At 46.8% G+C, this 15,443-nt stretch overlaps 1 protein-coding gene across 3 annotated transcripts in view; it reads left to right on the top strand.

Moving 5' to 3' along the window:
• Positions 1 to 15,443, top strand: part of LOC119437297 (uncharacterized) — a 296,143-nt gene that overhangs the window by 99,466 nt on the left and 181,234 nt on the right. For 2 of the 3 annotated variants that reach the window (XM_049660417.1, XM_049660416.1), the window contains exon 3: positions 1,793 to 1,975. In XM_049660417.1, the coding sequence (XP_049516374.1) occupies positions 1,793 to 1,975 (183 nt within the window). Of the gene's footprint in view, positions 1 to 1,788; positions 1,976 to 15,443 lie in introns of all 3 variants that reach the window. The other variant, XM_037704354.2, reaches the window with a different exon arrangement.

Genomic DNA, 15,443 nt, shown 5'->3' with positions numbered 1-15,443 from the left:
CACCTGCGTGTGCGCGTGACGAACTTATGCCCAAGATGTATCTGTCATTGATGAGTGGGCGCTCTGTCCATTGCAACGGTCGCGCAGAGTGTGCTGCGACCGTAATCGGTAACAGGTCAAGACTGTTAAAAAATTACGGTGACGTTCATTACGCGCAAGCAAAGGAGGCCGCGAACGTGCACGGCGGCGTTGAAGCACCAACGGAAAGGGCGCGAACAAGGTCGTGAACGCTACATTTATCTCGACGGTGCGACGCCTTGTGGTGGTGGCGCTTGTGTAACTTAGACAACAGCTTCCCCGTAGATCCACTTTCACAGGGTGGAATGGGAGCGGAAATATTTTTGTTCTTGTTGTTCATGTTGTTTGGCCTAAGCATCAATAATCAGTGTGTACACATCATATTGAGATGAAACGTTTTCATTGCTTTGATAACCTCGATTGTGAGACAGGCCTAGTGGTCGTTGCCGAAAAAAGTTTGACCAATATCAGAGGGCTAGACAGGAATAGAAATTGATTGGAATAGCTTTGCAATGTAGTGCCCCCTACGTTGTTCCAATGCCAAAAAAATGAAAAGAAGGAAGCAAATAAGTACGAAATTTAATCAGATAATGTGACCGTCATAAGTGGGCCAGCAATCCTTTGTGTAATTGCTGTTATAATTGCCTTGGTGCCTTGATATTAGGTTCATGAATTCATTCTGTTGATTTATAGCGATGTTATTCCGTAAAGCGCCCGTGGTTTCCTCAGGTAATCCGACGTTATTATCAGTGAAAGAAAGGAGTAAATGTTATACGCATCCATCAATAGGTGGTCCATCTGTGAAGGAAAGCTTGCAGAAAACCGGGAACACGGCACCGTCGTGAGCCGAGTCAAAGCTTGCAGCATGTATTATTGGCTGGGGAAAAACTTGCCTGTTTTGATTCTGAGAGCCGTTCGCCTGCGGGTTAGTGTGCGAAATCTTACCACGTGCGCTCGCACGCTGGCGTATAGATGGTTTGCATTGACGTCATCGTGGCCGCTACATTAGGCAACTAGCACGTCCAGAAGCGGCGTAAACAAGGAGCGTGACAGCACGGCAGCACAAAATGCGCGTCTTGCACTTGGAGACAAATCGATGACAGCGATAATCCGGTCAGCAAAACAATGTACGCGTAATGATAAGATGGGCTGACGTCGTCCTGCCGTCTTGTTTGGGTACTAGCACAGCAAGAAGCTGAGTCCGTGACATGACATGAGAACTATCTATACAATTTACAAGAAGCGTGTCCACGTCTATGAGAAAAAGGAGGAATGTTGCTTGCTGCAGGCTAGCCTTGCAAAAGCTGCCGGCAATCGCTCCGTCCGAGTACCAGCGCAGCTTATTTAAAACAGCGAGAAGTTCTTTTATTGGTACACTTTTGTTTACAAAAACCAAATCATTTGTACATATCATGTTAAACAACGACTAATATCCCCGATGCTTCCCTTGCCTTCATTTTGTGTTGGCTTCATATGATTGTCACTCTTTTCTCGGGTGTAGGTTAGCAAACCATGACGTGCATCTGGTTGTCCTTCCGGACTTTCCTTCTGCTCTCTTCTTATTGTTCTCCTTGTTTCTTTCTTTCTTTCCTCCTCATTGCAACTCTCACTGAAACATTTCCCTGTGCCGTCTTTTATTTTGTTTGACTGAACTTGTTTTCGTACCTTTACGAGCACATTATGCGCCAGTGGCACTTAGCACCAGCATTGCACTGCACAGTTACTTTTTTACCTTATCTCTGTGTACCTTGATTGTTCTATCGCCGACAGGAAGACTGCAAGTTCGACTATGTGGAAATCATCAGCGTGATGAACGATGGCACAAGCCAGAAGCACGGGCGCTTCTGCGGCTCCACCCTGCCACCCACCATCACCTCCAAGGGCAAGAAGCTGCTCATTCAATTCAAGTCGGACGACTCGGGCCAGTACAGTGGCTTCGCGGCAGCTTTTTTTACAGGTGAGTGCGGCGGCGTTCCGTTCCCGCCCTTCCGCTTTATTACACCCACGCAAGCGTTAAAGCTATACGTATATACTCCCACATTGCTTGTGGACTGCGCTTTTCAGAATTTCAAAATACGGCGGTTCCCGTATGTTGTAAAGAATCAACAATTTTATTTTATTTTTTTATACATTTATTGATCCATTTATTATGGGATCACAGTTCGGTAAATCTAGAAGAAAGTTGATACACAAAGAATATTTACACACTGAAGAAGCAAAGGTGGCAGAAGCGAAACATGAGCCACGCTCGACCGATCGTAGTATTCCTGTCATCTTCCATGTCAAAGCACTGATTACTTATCCACTTGTGTCCTCCTTGCCCAATTCTGTGGTTTTCTACTATGAACTTGAAGTTTCACTCCACCAAGGCGGCACATCAAGCCTTACTGTTCAGAGGTTTTAGTGAGTGCTAGATGGCTATGTTTTAAGCATATTCTGACAACAAATATGGGCCACCTTCATTTCAGAGTAATGGAAAGTGATGCTTGTGCAAAGTCATGCTGTTCTAGTGTGCCTGCAGGATTACAACCATGCCTGGGCGCACCACATAACTTCAGGTTATGTGGTGCGCCCAGGTTCATTGAAGGTTTCAGGTTTCAGGTTCATTGAAGGAGTAGGGAAGAAAGCGTCTGATGATAAACGGACCCATATATAGGCACATGATGTCATGAGTGCAATTCCTTTGCTTTAAATGCAGTATCTAAGCTTCTTGCAAGGTGTCTTTGAATGTAATGAATTATCACAGCTCTGATTTGTCAGGTTATATTATTCGACACACACCGTTGCAACAAGATTTGTACAATGCTGAACAGCATTGGAAGAAATTAAATAATACTTGTGATGTATCGATTTGATTATTACATGTAAATGCATGCATACCCGCTTTTCCACTATATGTTTTACTGCGAGCAAATTTTACGTATGGTAGAGAGGTTGAGCCATTGTTGCCTCGTGAATGCAAATTTTTGAGCTCCCTTTCACAGCGCTCAAGGGGCTGCCTTCATTGACTACTAAGGTAGCAACTAAATTATACTATGACTCGCCAATCTTGCAGGTTTGCACAAAATCCATTGCGCATTAATTACTTAGCTGCACCCAAGGAACACTCTGGGTTTCTTATGAAAATAAAGAATGTGAAAAAATATTTCCCCTCTTCCTTCTGCTGCCCTGTGCGTGTTGCTAATGAAGGAGGCTGCAGAAAGCTTTGTGTTCATTAGGATTGCTCATGAAATAATATCTATGATGTAAACAATGTGCTATTTTAGTAGACACCAGTACAAGTTGCTGAGACAATGAACATGCTCGCATTGCTTATAAGGTACTATGGGTTGGAATTCCTGTGACAGCAGGCATGTCATAGTGTTCTGTCCTATAGTGTGTCTTGCGCCATATGAGCCTGAGCTTCATTTCATTGTCATGTGCGCGTTAAAGCACGCCCTAATTAAGAAACGTAATCACGAAAGCTAAGCCACCTAATTACGTCAACCTTTTCACACAATGTGGGATCACTGTACAAACTCAATACAAAGCTGAATCACTCGATAATGTTTGTTTTCTGATTAAATATAGGCACTAGCCACCTTTTATGCTATGCTATGCACTTTTGCTTCTAAAAATAATGTGACTTTGCATTAGCTACCTTGGTTGTTACTACATAAACAACATCCAGCACATGCCCACCTCACTCGGATAACTTGGAGCTTGAATAGTTTGCTGATCTCATGCATCCGATGAATGGTTTATTGTTACCGGGGGAAAAGAATCAAAACAGAACACACAAACGATGCTGACAGCATCAAATGGTCTCAAATCGATCATCCTTGGCTGTCGCCATTGCTGAGAGAGGGGTATACCTGTCGTGGTACTACTGCACATTATCAATGTGGCACGTTGATAATGTGCCGAACATTGTTTAACTGCTGAATAAAGTGTGCCTAAGTAGTAAGGGGCATCCAAATAGACCAGTCAGGCCAGCAACACAAAAAATATAAACATTATGTGATTTCACTCCAAAAAGGTTGTCTTGTCAGCAGTATGAAACAATATTTGCTTTTATATAAATACCACTCTCTTCAAAATATCTGATGAGCATCTGTGCATAAGGTGACCGTTATTGCGCTTATGTACGTATTAGGGAATTGAATAATTGCACGGCTTAATCTCCACTTTCTTGGTGTACCAAGTTAGTTTCATCTGTACATTTGACACCCCGTAGAAATATAATTAATGGCTGAACAAATTGCTTGTTTTTCTGGTGTAACTAAGGTGTCTTTTTCTTGAAAAGTTTAGAAGTAGGAAGCACTAAATGCTTACAAGCCCTCTTTGACATTGCCCATCCTTTGCGGTTGTTTCACACGTGAAGAAAATAAAATAAAACATTACATGCATCAAGGTATTTTAGGCTCACTTTTAAATTTGTCAGAGCAAGAAATGTGAATATCAAAGTCTAAATAGATCAGCAAGCCGTACTGAAATATTCGCACGTTTGTTCAGTAATAAAGTAGACTGAGTTACCGTTATGCACAACTGTATTTCTTGACAACAGAGCCATTTCTATGGAGGATCCTTAAGAGAGCGACGGGGCGCTACAGCGTGTCTGCGCCGTTACAGTGTGCAACTATATTCCTGTTGCAACGCTGTTGGCGATAAGTTGTTGCCGCCATGTTCGTAGAGTTAAAAAGAATTCCAGTTTGGCTAAACCTAGCGTATAAGTCAGTGTTCCGCCCCAAGGGCGAAACAATGACTGATACGCAAGGTTTAGCGATGCGCTTGAGAAGGACGGTGTCCTAAACATACGCGGGTCCGACTAACGATGGCGCTACATACAAATGTCAGCTATTCCAGTTTGGCTAAACCTAGCGTATAAGTCAGTGTTCCGCCCTGAGGGCGAAACACTGACTGATACGCAAGGTTTAGCGACGCGCTTTAACTTCTCGGACGGTGTCCTAAACATATCCGGGTCCGATTAACGCTGGCGCTACATACAAAAGTCAGCCAACATTTGTGCGGGAGCGCCAAAATGCGCTGGTGCGTCAACATTTCTGACACAGCGTGCCAAAGAGCTTTGACAGGCCTCGTAGGGGCTGTAATGACATGGCACGGGCGCCGCCATTCTGCTCGTAAATAGCTGTGCCAGTAAAATTCCATCACGTTCAGCCTTGAGCACTAATATTATGTTGAACTTTTACAGCGAAAAAATTATATGCCCCATTACGTGAAAATTCGGCGTTGTAGTCGGCGCCGTGACCGAATGATGGTACCCAAAATGGCCGACGGCAACGAGTACGAACGCGTCAAAAAATACTCGGATTGACCTCAACTTTGTCAGTGAGTTTTCTGGAAACAGTGAATTAATGGCTATGAAAAGAAAATTAGCTAAATTTATGTCTGGGTTGGAATCGAACCCGGGCCTCCGAGCACGCTTCCCCGACGCCACGGCGGCTCCACGGTTCTGGTTGACTAAATGTGTGCCTAGTACATGCGTCACTACGCACGTCACGTCGCAGCCATTTGGCTGACGAAACGTGCGCCCTAGTGCATGTGTTATTAGGCAAATGACGACGCAGCCACTGGATAGGAGGTGGGGCCACGTCAAGAGTGTAAAAAGATGAGTGTATGAAGTAAAACGTATTATGTCCAATAGAACGCCGTTGAGCGGTACTTCGAGTTATGAACTCCTCGCGCGCAAGCGAGTGCGTTGAGACACTTGGCCCGTTTTGATTTGACCTTACAGAGGCGCAGTTAGAACGCAGGCGAGAGCTTCCGCGGAAAAGGAACGCACAAAAAAAAATATTTCACCAAAGGGACTTTCATTCTTTCGCATTCCCACACGTAAGCAATCTTAAGTGCCTCTGCCGATTTTTTTTTTAATCATAGCCTCAGATGAGTTAAAGTAAAAGGCATGAGCTATGAATGTTATGTTTCATGAAATTTGCTTGCAGTCTGCCATTCTAAAATTTCTGAGGAATAATTTAATGAAAAACGTAAAACCTGGTATGAGGAACTTTAGTGATCGAATAGTGCCACAATACAGGGTGTTTTACGTAACTTGGGGCCAATATACGCAAATGCTACGTAGCTGGACAGAACCCAGGTAATGTTGTTTGTCGTCACTTGGAGATACTCAGATTATTTCTTGCATTCTCCCTAATTAGATTATTAGTCCTAATTTATTAATCAACTTCTCAATAATTATATATTAAATGAAAAGTGTAAATGAGAAAATTGTAGAGCAACGTGAAAAACTCCCGATACAGCTTTCTGTTCTCCATACGTGCTACATAAAAGTGTTTAATTGTGATAGAAATTATATGGACAATACAAGCGCATTTCTGCCGTCACCGTGATGTTCCGCATCAAGTTCAAACACGATAACATCATCGCCGCACGCCGTACGCTTTTTCCGAGTGAGAACTGGTCAGGGTCGGCCAACGATCGCTGCTCAATCTCGCGGGCGCGAGGAACAAAGGTGGGGAGAAAGCGCCCAGTTTTCTGTCGCGCGCGAGGCATGGGGGCGGGGAGAGGAGGGGGGGGGGGGCGTTCTACTCTTGCAGCTGCTGCTTACGGCGAGGCTGCACAGGCTCCGTATCTTGACAACGCTCTGCGACGTGAACAAAGTGCGCGTGCGCCCGCGCGGGCTTTTCTTCAAAGCGATCACCGATGTTGACCAAGCAAGCCCAATGCCGTTAGGTTGGTATCCACTGTGCTTTCGACGTTTAGTTCGCGTTAAAGCGAGAGACAGCAAAAGGGTCAAATCGCTCGCTGCTGCAGCCACGCTTCCTGACTGCAGCGTTTTGACAGCGAGTTTCCGCGATCATCGATTGAGATGTGTTCATGTTTGCCTGTGCGTGCGTGACACCGTGCTTGTTATTTAGTTAATATAAGCGGATGTTTGCAAGTTTATACGGTGGATAAAACTAATAATATCCTTAATTCGTATGGCTGTCTACTAATTTACTATCGCAATCGATGCTTCGCCTTTCGGGCGAAACTGAAATTTTTTTCTGAGCGTGTAAGAAGCCCGCGAACACACGTAAAATTGCCGCGCGAATGCCCGCGCGAGGCACTTTGCGTGTATTCGCGGGCATCTTTCACGCTCGGAAAAACATTTTTTTAAAAACGTAGCACGTTTCGAGCAACAGAAAGCTGTATCGGGAGTTTATCATGTTACTCTACAATTTTCTCACGGCCACTTTTCATCCAACCTTAATAATTGAGATGTTGATTATTTATTTAAGACTAATTGTCTGATCAGGCATAATGCAAAAAATAAGCTAGGTATCATTAAGCGACGGCAAACAATATTACCTTGGTTCGGTCCATCTACACAGCATTTGCATATTTTTCAAGGTTTAGGTCAAGCTCTGTGAAACACCCTGTATTATATGACTTCAAGGTAGAGCCATCGGTGTTCAAAAATTTTATGCACTTCTTGAAAAACAAATATCTCCCTCTCTATTTTCCACACACCCTTATCACGCATCTATACACACACACACACACACACACACACACACACACACACACACACACACACACACACACACACACACACACACACACACACACACACACACACACACACACACGCACACACACACACACATATATATATATATATATATATATATATATACAGAGTGTTTCCGTGAACACTTTGAAAATTTTTTAAAGGTTGCATGTGGCAGATAGCACAATTCGCGGACATCACTTGCACAAACAATTGAACTGAATAATCGACTAATAAAACAATTCACTAATTAGCTTTGTAACTAATAAACTTATGGCCCACATTGCAATTTAGAAATTCTAGCCGAGGAGTTCGCAAGGCGGATCCACTTGGAGCGAATTCTCAGGATGACACTAGTTTTGGGATATTAGTTATCGAACTTGGCGGAGAAATGCTTTGGCATTCTAGTTACTTTCTTAACAAAACGTCGTTTTATTCATTGAAGCACAAAGGCAATTCGAACGCTAATGCATTTCTCCCCAAGGCCTATTCGTTCCTAATAGGGATTACCAACAGTGCGGCGTCCAATTTGTGCGGGTGCGACGAGACTTTCGGGCAACTTCTGTGTCACTGTCCATCTTTTGACACTTGACGACGTATTCTCCAAGCTGAACTCAACCTCTAAGATAACAGAACGCTCTCGGGAGAAAAGATTCTTGGGCCATGGCCTACGCATTCTTGCATGCAAAAGGCCACAAAAGCCCTTCTGTAGTTCGTGAAGAGTGCTGGATTGTACGAACGCTTGTGGCAGCGGAGATTCTTCTGCGACTGTCTCTGCGTATGACTGACTCAATTTTTTCTTTTTTTCTCTCCTTATCTATTCTTCCCATTTCCGCCTCCCCAAGTGTAGGGTAGCAAACCGGGCACGTCCTTGGTAAACCTCCCTACCTTTCCCTCTTCGTTTCTCTCTCTCTCCCAAAAGTGCGGGAATTAATATCTCGAAACTGGCGTCATTCCTAGAATTCGTCCCAAGTGAATCCGCCTTGCGAACTCCACGGCTAGAATTTGTAAATTGCAATATGCACCATAAGGTCACTAGTTAAAACCTAATTAGCGAGTTTTTGTTGATTAGTCGATTATCCAGTTAAGTTTTTATGTGCAAGTAACGTCCACCTCATCGAGTAGACCAGGTCATCAACTAGAATGGTGCTATGTGCCACAGGCAACCTTTCAACAATTTTGAAAATGTTCGCTGAAACACCACATATATTATTTATTTATTTATTTATTTATTTATTTTATTTACACAATACTGCAGGCAGCAATGCTGCCCAAGCAGGAGAGGGTTTACAAAATAACATTTTTAGTAGTTTTTCAAATGAAACGTAAGATGTACATTCAACAACAAATTCCGGTAAATGATTCCATTCTTCGCTCGTAAGTGGAAAAAATGATTTCTGAAAGATATTAGTGCGGGCAAAGTACGACTGGACTACTTTAGAATGAAAAATACGTGCCGACCTGTGTGGAACAGGGGTAATATATGTGGCATTTGCGAAACCAGTTTGATTATGAAACAATGAGTAAAAAAATTTCAGCCTGGCGATTTTACGGCGCACATGGAGCGGATCCAGTCCAAGTTGGCCTAACATACCAGAAACTGACGACGAAGTTTTGTAGTCGGAGCAAATAAACCGTGCAGCCAGGCGCTGAATTCTTTCAAGTTTATGAATTTCCTTATTACAGTATGGGTCCCACACTATGGAAGCATATTCTAGGACTGGGCGAACGAGGGAAAGATAAGCTTGCAGCTTGACAGATGAAGGTGACTTCTTTAGCTTTCTACGTAGAAAGCAAAGTTTTTTGAATGCTTTGTTGCATATGTTGTCAATATGGGTGTCCCATTTGAGGTTACTGTTAATTGTTATGCCTAAGTATTTCACAGAGGTAATAGATTCGAGGTTCCGATTGCCAATGTGGTAAGTATAAAGTAGCGGTTTTCGTTTCAATGTTATTGTCATTGACACTGTTTTGGAAAAGTTTATTTGCATTCCTCTGTCGTCGCACCAGTCCGCGAGTTTACAAAGACTACGGTTAAGTGTATCCTGGCATGAAGAACTCCTGACAGAAGAATAAATGACACAATCATCAGCAAACAATTTCACCTTGACATTAGGATCCACATCTTTAGCAATATCATTTACATAGATAAGAAACAGCAGGGGTCCCAGCACTGACCCCTGTGGTACACCGGATAAGACAGGCAGGCTATTATATTTCACACCATCAATTTCCACAAACTGAACACGATTTTCTAAGTAAACCTGAATCCAATGAACTATATTTTCTGGTAGTCCAAGTGAATTAAGAATTTCAATTAAATTTGCATGTGGCACACGGTCAAATGCCTTTGACAAGTCTAGAAATATTGCGTCAATCTGCAGGCGGTCATCTATGGCACTGGCAAAGTCGTGTACGATAGATAACAATTGAGTTGAGGTTGAGAATTTCCTACGAAAGCCATGCTGAAAATCTACAAAAAAGTTATTCGCTTCCAAGTGGTTGGATATGTGATTAGCGATAATATGCTCCAAGAGCTTACATGTGCTTATATATATATATATATATATATATATATTGTTACGGGGATAACGTTTATTTAGGGAGTGAGTATGGCTATATACAAGGTTTGGATAAGCAGCAGCGACGGATGCAAGGCTGTCGCACGCCTCTGGCCACTTCGTCGCCGTCGTCTTCGTCCGACCGACAGTAGCAGCCCCTTCACTGTCTCGTGGCACTACCCCCCCGGGGCGAGAGCGCCGACCCGGTGCTTGCTACGACGGACCAGAGGGTCCAGTTACGTACGGCTTAAGTCTCGCAACGTGCACGATAGCAGAGGGTGGGGGCGTAGACGGCGCTGGTGCGGTGACTGGCTCGATCTCATACGTAACGTCGGTGACTTGACGTAGCACTCTGTAAGGACCATCGTAGCGGGACAATAGCTTTTCGAAGAGACCGATGCGGCGGGACGGAGACCACAGTAGCACGAGAGCGCCTGGGGAGTAAGAAACGTCTCTGTGGCGACTATCATACAGGGCTTTCTGGGAAGCCTGAGACACTGTGAGCCGTTCACGTGCCATCTGGCGAGGTGTGTCGGCGCGCGCTAGGGCGTCGCGAACGTACGTGGTGGTTGAGCTGACAGGAAGTAAAGTATCGAGAGGCAGAGAAGGTTCGCGTCCATACAGGAGATAAAACGGGGAGTAGCCAGTAGTGTCATGTCGGGACGAGTTGTAGGCGAAAGTAACGTACGGCAAAGTAGCGTCCCAATCGCGGTGATCGGCGGAGACGTACATTGAAAGCATATCGGTCAGAGTTCGGTTCAGGCGCTCTGTGAGTCCATTCGTTTGGGGGTGATAAGCAGTTGTGAGCTTGTGGTGGGTAGAGCAGGAACGAAGGATGTCATCGATGACGCGAGACAAAAAGTGTCGGCCTTGATCGGTCAGAAGCTGTCGAGGAGCACCATGATGCAGGATGATGTCATGAAGGAGAAAGTCGGCGATATCCGTAGCGCAACTGGTTGGGAGGGCACGGGTAATGGCGTATCGCGTCGCGTAGTCGGTCGCTACGGCGACCCACTTGTTTCCTGATGTCGAGGTTGGAAAGGGACCAAGAAGGTCGAGCCCAACACGAAAGAATGGTTCGGCGGGAATGTCTATAGCATGAAGCAGACCGGCAGATAACATAGCTGGCCTCTTGCGGCGCTGGCATTTGTCGCAGCTAGCGACATATCGTTGGACGGAGCGATAGAGACCAGGCCAGAAGAAACGGCGCCTGACGCGATCATAAGTGCGGGTGACACCAAGGTGACCAGCAGTGGGCTCATCGTGAAGCTGGCGAAGGACATCTGACTGCAGATGGGCAGGCACGACAAGGAGGCGTTCAGGGCCCTCAGGATGCATATTATGGCGGTATAAGGTACCGTCCTGAAGGAAGAACATGTGGAGGGAAGGGTCGGGTGTGGCGGAGTTGAGACTGTCGATGATAGACCGTAAAACCGAGTCGCGGCGTTCTTCGTCCCGTATATTAACGAGGTCCGAGATAGACAAGACGCAGGCGTCGGTGTCTTGCTCGGAGACGTCAGGGGAATCCACGGGATGCCGTGAGAGACAGTCGGCACCTTGATGAAGCTGACCGCACTTGTGCACCACTGAAAACGAGTATTCTTGGAGGCGCAGAGCCCAACGACCAAGGCGTCCTGTAGGGTCTTTGAGCGAAGAAAGCCAACAGAGGGCGTGATGATCAGTTACGACGGTAAAGGTGCGGCCAAACAGGTAGGGACGAAATTTGGTGACAGCCCAGACAAGAGCAAGACACTCTCGTTCCGTGATGGAGTAATTCTTCTCCGGTGCGGACAGGAGGCGGCTAGCGTACGCAATAACACAGTCGTGGCCGCTCTGACGCTGAGCGAGGACGGCACCGATTCCATGGCCGCTGGCATCTGTGCGAAGTTCCGTCGGTGCAGTCGGATCAAATTGCGCTAAAATAGTGGAAGTCGTCAGGGCATCTATAAGTGCCGAAAAGGCAGCAGCTTGGGGTGAGTCCCATGTAAAAGCAACGTCTTTTTTGAGGAGCGCAGTAAGGGGACGCGCAATGTCGGCGAAATTACGAATAAAACGTCGGAAATAGGAGCACAATCCTATAAAACTGCGGACGTCTTTGGCCGAACAAGGTACAGGAAAATGCTTCACGGCGCGAACTTTTTCAGGATCGGGCTGGACACCTTTCGCGTTGACGAGATGGCCAAGTACGGTTATTTCACGGCGTCCGAAACGGCATTTTGAGGCGTTGAGTTGGAGACCGGCATTGCGGAAGACCTCGAGAATGGTGGAGAGGCGCTGAAGATGGCTGTCAAATGTTGGCGAAAAAACAATGACATCGTCAAGGTAGCACAAGCAGGTTGACCATTTCAAGCCACGAAGAAGCGAATCCATCATGCGCTCGAATGTGGCGGGCGCATTGCAAAGGCCGAAAGGCATCACTTTAAAGTGATAGAGGCCATCGGGAGTTAAGAATGCGGTTTTTTCGCGGTCCAGTGGGTCAACAGCAATCTGCCAATAACCTGAGCGAAGGTCAATAGATGAGAAATATTGGGCGCCGTGAAGACAGTCGAGTGCGTCGTCGATACGGGGCAAGGGATAGACGTCCTTTTTCGTGATCTTGTTGAGGTGTCGATAGTCAACACAAAATCGCCAGGTGTTGTCCTTTTTCTTGACCAGCACAACAGGAGCGGCCCAAGGACTCGAGGACGGTTCGATGATGTTCTTGGCCTGCATTTTATCGACTTCCTTTCGGATTATGGCGCGTTCCGCAGCGGAAACGCGATAAGGGCGCCGGTGAACCGGTTGAGCATCACCGGTGTGGATGGAGTGCTGAACAACTGTTGTCTGGCCTAAAGGGCGATTTTCGAGGTCAAAGATATCGGAATACGACAGCAAGACCCGGCGAAGATCTTCTGCTTGCGTATGTGAAAGGTCGGCTGATATCATTTTCTCGAAATTGGCACATAGCGACGAGGTGGCTGTGAGAGAGCCGGAAACAGTTCGAGGGCCGTCGACGGCTAACACAGAAATCGCGCATTCTTGCAACGACGACATGGTGGCAAGCGCGATGCCAGCAGGTAGCACGTGGGTAGAAAGACCAAAGTTCAAAAGCGGCAGGCAGGTTTTGTTGTCGCGTACGGTAACCACAGTGTGCGAGAGAACGACAGAGTGCATCAGGACCACTTCGAGAATCGGGGAAACAACGTATTCACCATCGCACACAGGAGGAGAGGAACTTAATGGGACGTACGTGGAGGCTTGCGGTGGCAGGTGGAGGAACTCGACAGAACATAAGCGGCTGGGAGTGTCCGATAGTACGTGGGCGTCGAAAGGGAGCTCCAGTTGAAGTACACCTGTGGAGCAGTCGATAAGGGCTGAGTGCGTCGAGAGAAAGTCTAGGCCGAGGATCACGTCGTGGGGACACTGCGCAAGCACGGCGAACAAACCAATGGTCTGATGGCCAGCAATGTACACTCGGGCGGTGCACATACCAAGAACGGCAGACGAGCTGCCATCAGCGACCCGTACTGTGCTCTGAATTGCGGGCGTAATCACTTTGCGGAGCTGAGTACGGAGAGCAGCGCTCATTATTGAAATCTGCGCTCCGGTGTCTGTGAGGGCCGTAACGGTGACGTCGTCCACTTGAATGTCCAGAAGGTTTCGGCGCGTAGGTACAGTCAACAGAGGATTTGTATATCGGGTCACTGATGCAGCGTCACCTCCGGGAGCTGCACGGCTTAGTTTTCCGGAGCGTAGGTGCCAGGCCGTGCAGGGGACGATGACCGGTATGGTCGCGGCGATCGAGATCGACGGCCTTGTGGGGACGGTGAGCGGCTAAACCTGGAGTGTGGAGCGGCGGCATCGGAAGCATCGGAAGCATGTGGATCAGAGCCAGGGGAAAACCGTCGAATGTTGCCTCCAGGATGACGCCAAGATCCAGTGCTCCAGTTTGAAGGCGACGACCAGCTACTGCGGCAGTGACGGGCAATGTGTCCAACGCGAGAGCAGTTGAAACATATGGGTCGGTCGTCTGCCGTCCTCCAGTCAGCCGGGTTTCTGTAGCGCGAAGGGTAGACCTGGTTCTGGGTGACATTTGCAGGGGTACGTTCGGATGTACGAATAGAACAGACGGCCGATGATAATCCCATGTTCGCGAACTCCTGGCGGACGACTGCTTTTATGAGTGACACGGTGGGCAGGTTGGCTGACTGAACGTCTGGAAGAACGGCCGTAGGAGCTAGAGCTTCAAGTTCGCGGCGGACAATACGCGTTACATCTTCTGACGCTGTAGCCGGTACAGGCGTCGGTGGGTCTTCGCATGATGATGTGGCGGCAGTGTTAGGTAGCCGAAGGCACTGGCGGGTGATGCGGCGACTCTTCGCTTGTTCAAAGCGCTGGCATTCCTTAACTACGGCGTCGACCGTCGTACAGTCCTTACACACCAGTAGATTAAACGCGTCGTCGGCTATTCCTTTCAAAATATGCGATATCTTGTCATCTTCGGCCATTTGTGCGTCAACTTTTCGACAAAGGCCCAGGACGTCCTGTATGTACGAAATGTAAGATTCAGTGGTCGTCTGGATACGAGATCCCAACTCCTTTTTAGCAGCCTGCTGTCGATCAAATGATCTGCCGAACAATTCACGCAGCTTCGCCTTGCAAGCGTCCCAACTTGTAAGATCTTCTTCATGCGTCCGGTACCACACGCGTGCCGTCCCTTTCAGATAAAATATCGCGTTGGCTAACATAACCGCGGGGTCCCGCCTGTTGCGGTTGCTGACGCGTTCGTACATGTCGATCCAGTCTTCAACATCCAAGCCATCTGTGCCAGAAAAGGTTCCCGGGTCTTGTGGGTGCAAAATAATCACAGGAGCCGGTGGCTGCTGCACCGTCGACACTTCACTGGTCATCGCGGAGCAACCAGGACGGCGACCGCTTCGAAGTTCCGTGCTTGGTTGACGGAGCCGGCACGTTGACAGGTTTACCCAGCACCTCCACCAAAGATGTTACGGGGATAACGTTTATTTAGGGAGTGAGTATGGCTATATACAAGGTTTGGATAAGCAGCAGCGACGGATGCAAGGCTGTCGCGCGCCTCTGGCCACTTCGTCGCCGTCGTCTTCGTCCGACCGACAGTAGCAGCCCCTTCACTGTCTCGTGGCAATATATATATATATATATATATATATATATATATATACAAGGTGTTTCAGCGAACACTTCCAAAAATTTACAATAGTTGCTGTGGGCCATCAATTGGGCCATCAATTGCAATATGGGCCATCAAAGTAATTAGTTAAAAAGGTAATTAGTGAATTTTTGTTGTTTAGTCAAATATTCATTTCAATTTTTTTGTGCAAATAATGTCCGCCTCT

Source organism: Dermacentor silvarum, chromosome 1, assembly GCF_013339745.2.
Source record: "Dermacentor silvarum isolate Dsil-2018 chromosome 1, BIME_Dsil_1.4, whole genome shotgun sequence".
Lineage (NCBI taxonomy): Eukaryota > Metazoa > Arthropoda > Arachnida > Ixodida > Ixodidae > Dermacentor > Dermacentor silvarum.
The sequence above is the reverse complement of the archived record's forward strand: the minus strand, read 5'-3'. Positions and strand labels throughout refer to the sequence as shown.